The sequence below is a fragment of the Dinoponera quadriceps genome, unplaced genomic scaffold (assembly GCF_001313825.1).
Source record: "Dinoponera quadriceps isolate SergipeBrazil2010 unplaced genomic scaffold, ASM131382v1 scaffold7879, whole genome shotgun sequence".
In the NCBI taxonomy this organism is placed as follows: Eukaryota; Metazoa; Arthropoda; class Insecta; order Hymenoptera; family Formicidae; genus Dinoponera; species Dinoponera quadriceps.
In genome coordinates, this window is record NW_014561718.1 from 1 (window position 1) to 1,690 (window position 1,690).

Genomic DNA, 1,690 nt, shown 5'->3' on the forward strand with positions numbered 1-1,690 from the left:
GGAGAATTCTTAAATTCCGTTTTATATGTTTCCTTTTTCTTTATGCGCTCAATCGATAACAGCAAATTTCGGAGTAAATTCACATTTTGTTATGACATTATCAAAATTATGAATAGACAGAACAAAAATTTGTCGCACGGCACGGTTTAATTGCTATTCATATGTGACCGGAGACATATATATTTACATTAGATCTCACTTGCAAACTCGTGAGCTTACAATGAATAAGTGATACGGCTTTATCAGCTTGAGAAAATCTTTAAGTTTGTGTATGTGTAGAATTATATATTTTCCGACTTTACAATACGATACTTTTTTTTTCATCGTAATAAATGTATAATGAATTATATGCTCCAGTACACAGTACTCAATAATTGGAAGCGTACGTCCGAAAGTTGAGGAGTGTTTCCAAAAGTGGAAAGATCTCTGGAAGAAAGTTATGGCTTCCAAAAAGAAGTACACTGGAGGGAACACGTTATTGGACAAAATTTAACTCTTTCTTCAGCACTAAGTTGGATATTTTCCGGGTAGACGTCATATATGCGTCTATTTATGATATTAATTTTTGCTACATTACCTCCGCTGGTAAGAAGTCCAGTATTTAGCCAAGGAATCAAAATTTTGTATAAGATACTTTTTTCTATATTCTTCGTATTGTTTAATGTTACCTGGAATCATAAGAAACGCATTGTGGGCAGTATCATTTTATTATAACGCTGAAATTCATATGAAGCTAATTAATTGAACGTTTTACGACAAAACAATTTCAAATTCTGCTCTTGAAGGACCATGTTCGAGAAAATTAAATCATTTATTGATACGTAAATAACAGTATACAAAAAGGTTCATTATTGCAAATTTTCTAATTTTTAATAACTTTAGAAATAATTTTTTAAAACATATACACTTTCCCGCAAGTTATTATAATTTTTCTTTTCATTTAATACCTCGAGATCATCTGGATGACGGATAGATACCACAGGTATATGGAACGCCCAAATTTTAGTAATAGGATAATATTTGTCCATCATATTACAAAAAAACAACCAAAGTTTGTCTGAAATCCGTGCAAATATATTATAAATCACGATATGCGGAAAGTATGTTGTTAACGTTTCCATTCTTTTAAATACGCTATACCATTGCAGAAGCTAAAATTGAGCATGATAAATTAAAGCAATGAAGAATAACAAATGAGAGAAAGAAAAAAATTAATGCCATATACTATCTATAATTTTATGTTAACATATAGCTCGAAATCTCCTTTAGCAACTGAAAAATATGTCAGACATTTCTGAATTATGAATTAATTAATAGCAAATGTTTCGAGAACTTCCACTTACCGCGTGGCAGATATATTTGTAGTTTATTGCCCAGAATGGGAACACCTTTTCGTCCTGGTATTTGATCGAGCAATTGTCCGGCTTTTTTATGATGCACATAAAAATCAAAAGTAAATGCTATAATGACAATAGTAATAAGTAATAAAAGTATCGTAACGATCATTTCCGAACGCAGCAATGAACGGCAGTGCTGTTTTGTATGTTTGCAAAATAATTGTGTCTCGCCAAAACAAGCTGGTGGGTAAGATATATGCAACTCTCGATGCGATAATGAACCGGTCGTGAGTGATCTTTGCTTGAATGTACCGAGTTATGATTAAAAAATTAATAATAGCTCTGAAACTGAT

At 31.7% G+C, this 1,690-nt stretch overlaps 1 protein-coding gene across 2 annotated transcripts; it reads right to left on the bottom strand.

The window, feature by feature from the left end:
- Positions 1-15: 15 nt before the first annotated feature.
- On the bottom strand, positions 16-1,667 carry LOC106751015 (cytochrome P450 4C1-like). Of its 2 annotated transcripts, none has more exons than XM_014631753.1 (4): positions 1,344-1,667; positions 948-1,057; positions 578-668; positions 16-461 (listed from the first exon to the last, which is right to left on the bottom strand). In XM_014631753.1, the coding sequence occupies exons 1-4, from the start codon at positions 1,504-1,506 to the stop codon at positions 196-198; spliced, it is 630 nt and encodes a 209-aa protein (XP_014487239.1). In that variant the 5' UTR covers positions 1,507-1,667; the 3' UTR covers positions 16-195. The 2 variants fall into 2 exon arrangements, with proteins under 2 accessions (XP_014487239.1, XP_014487240.1); XM_014631754.1 differs by having other exon boundaries at positions 16-426; positions 1,344-1,660.
- Positions 1,668-1,690: the final 23 nt, after the last annotated feature.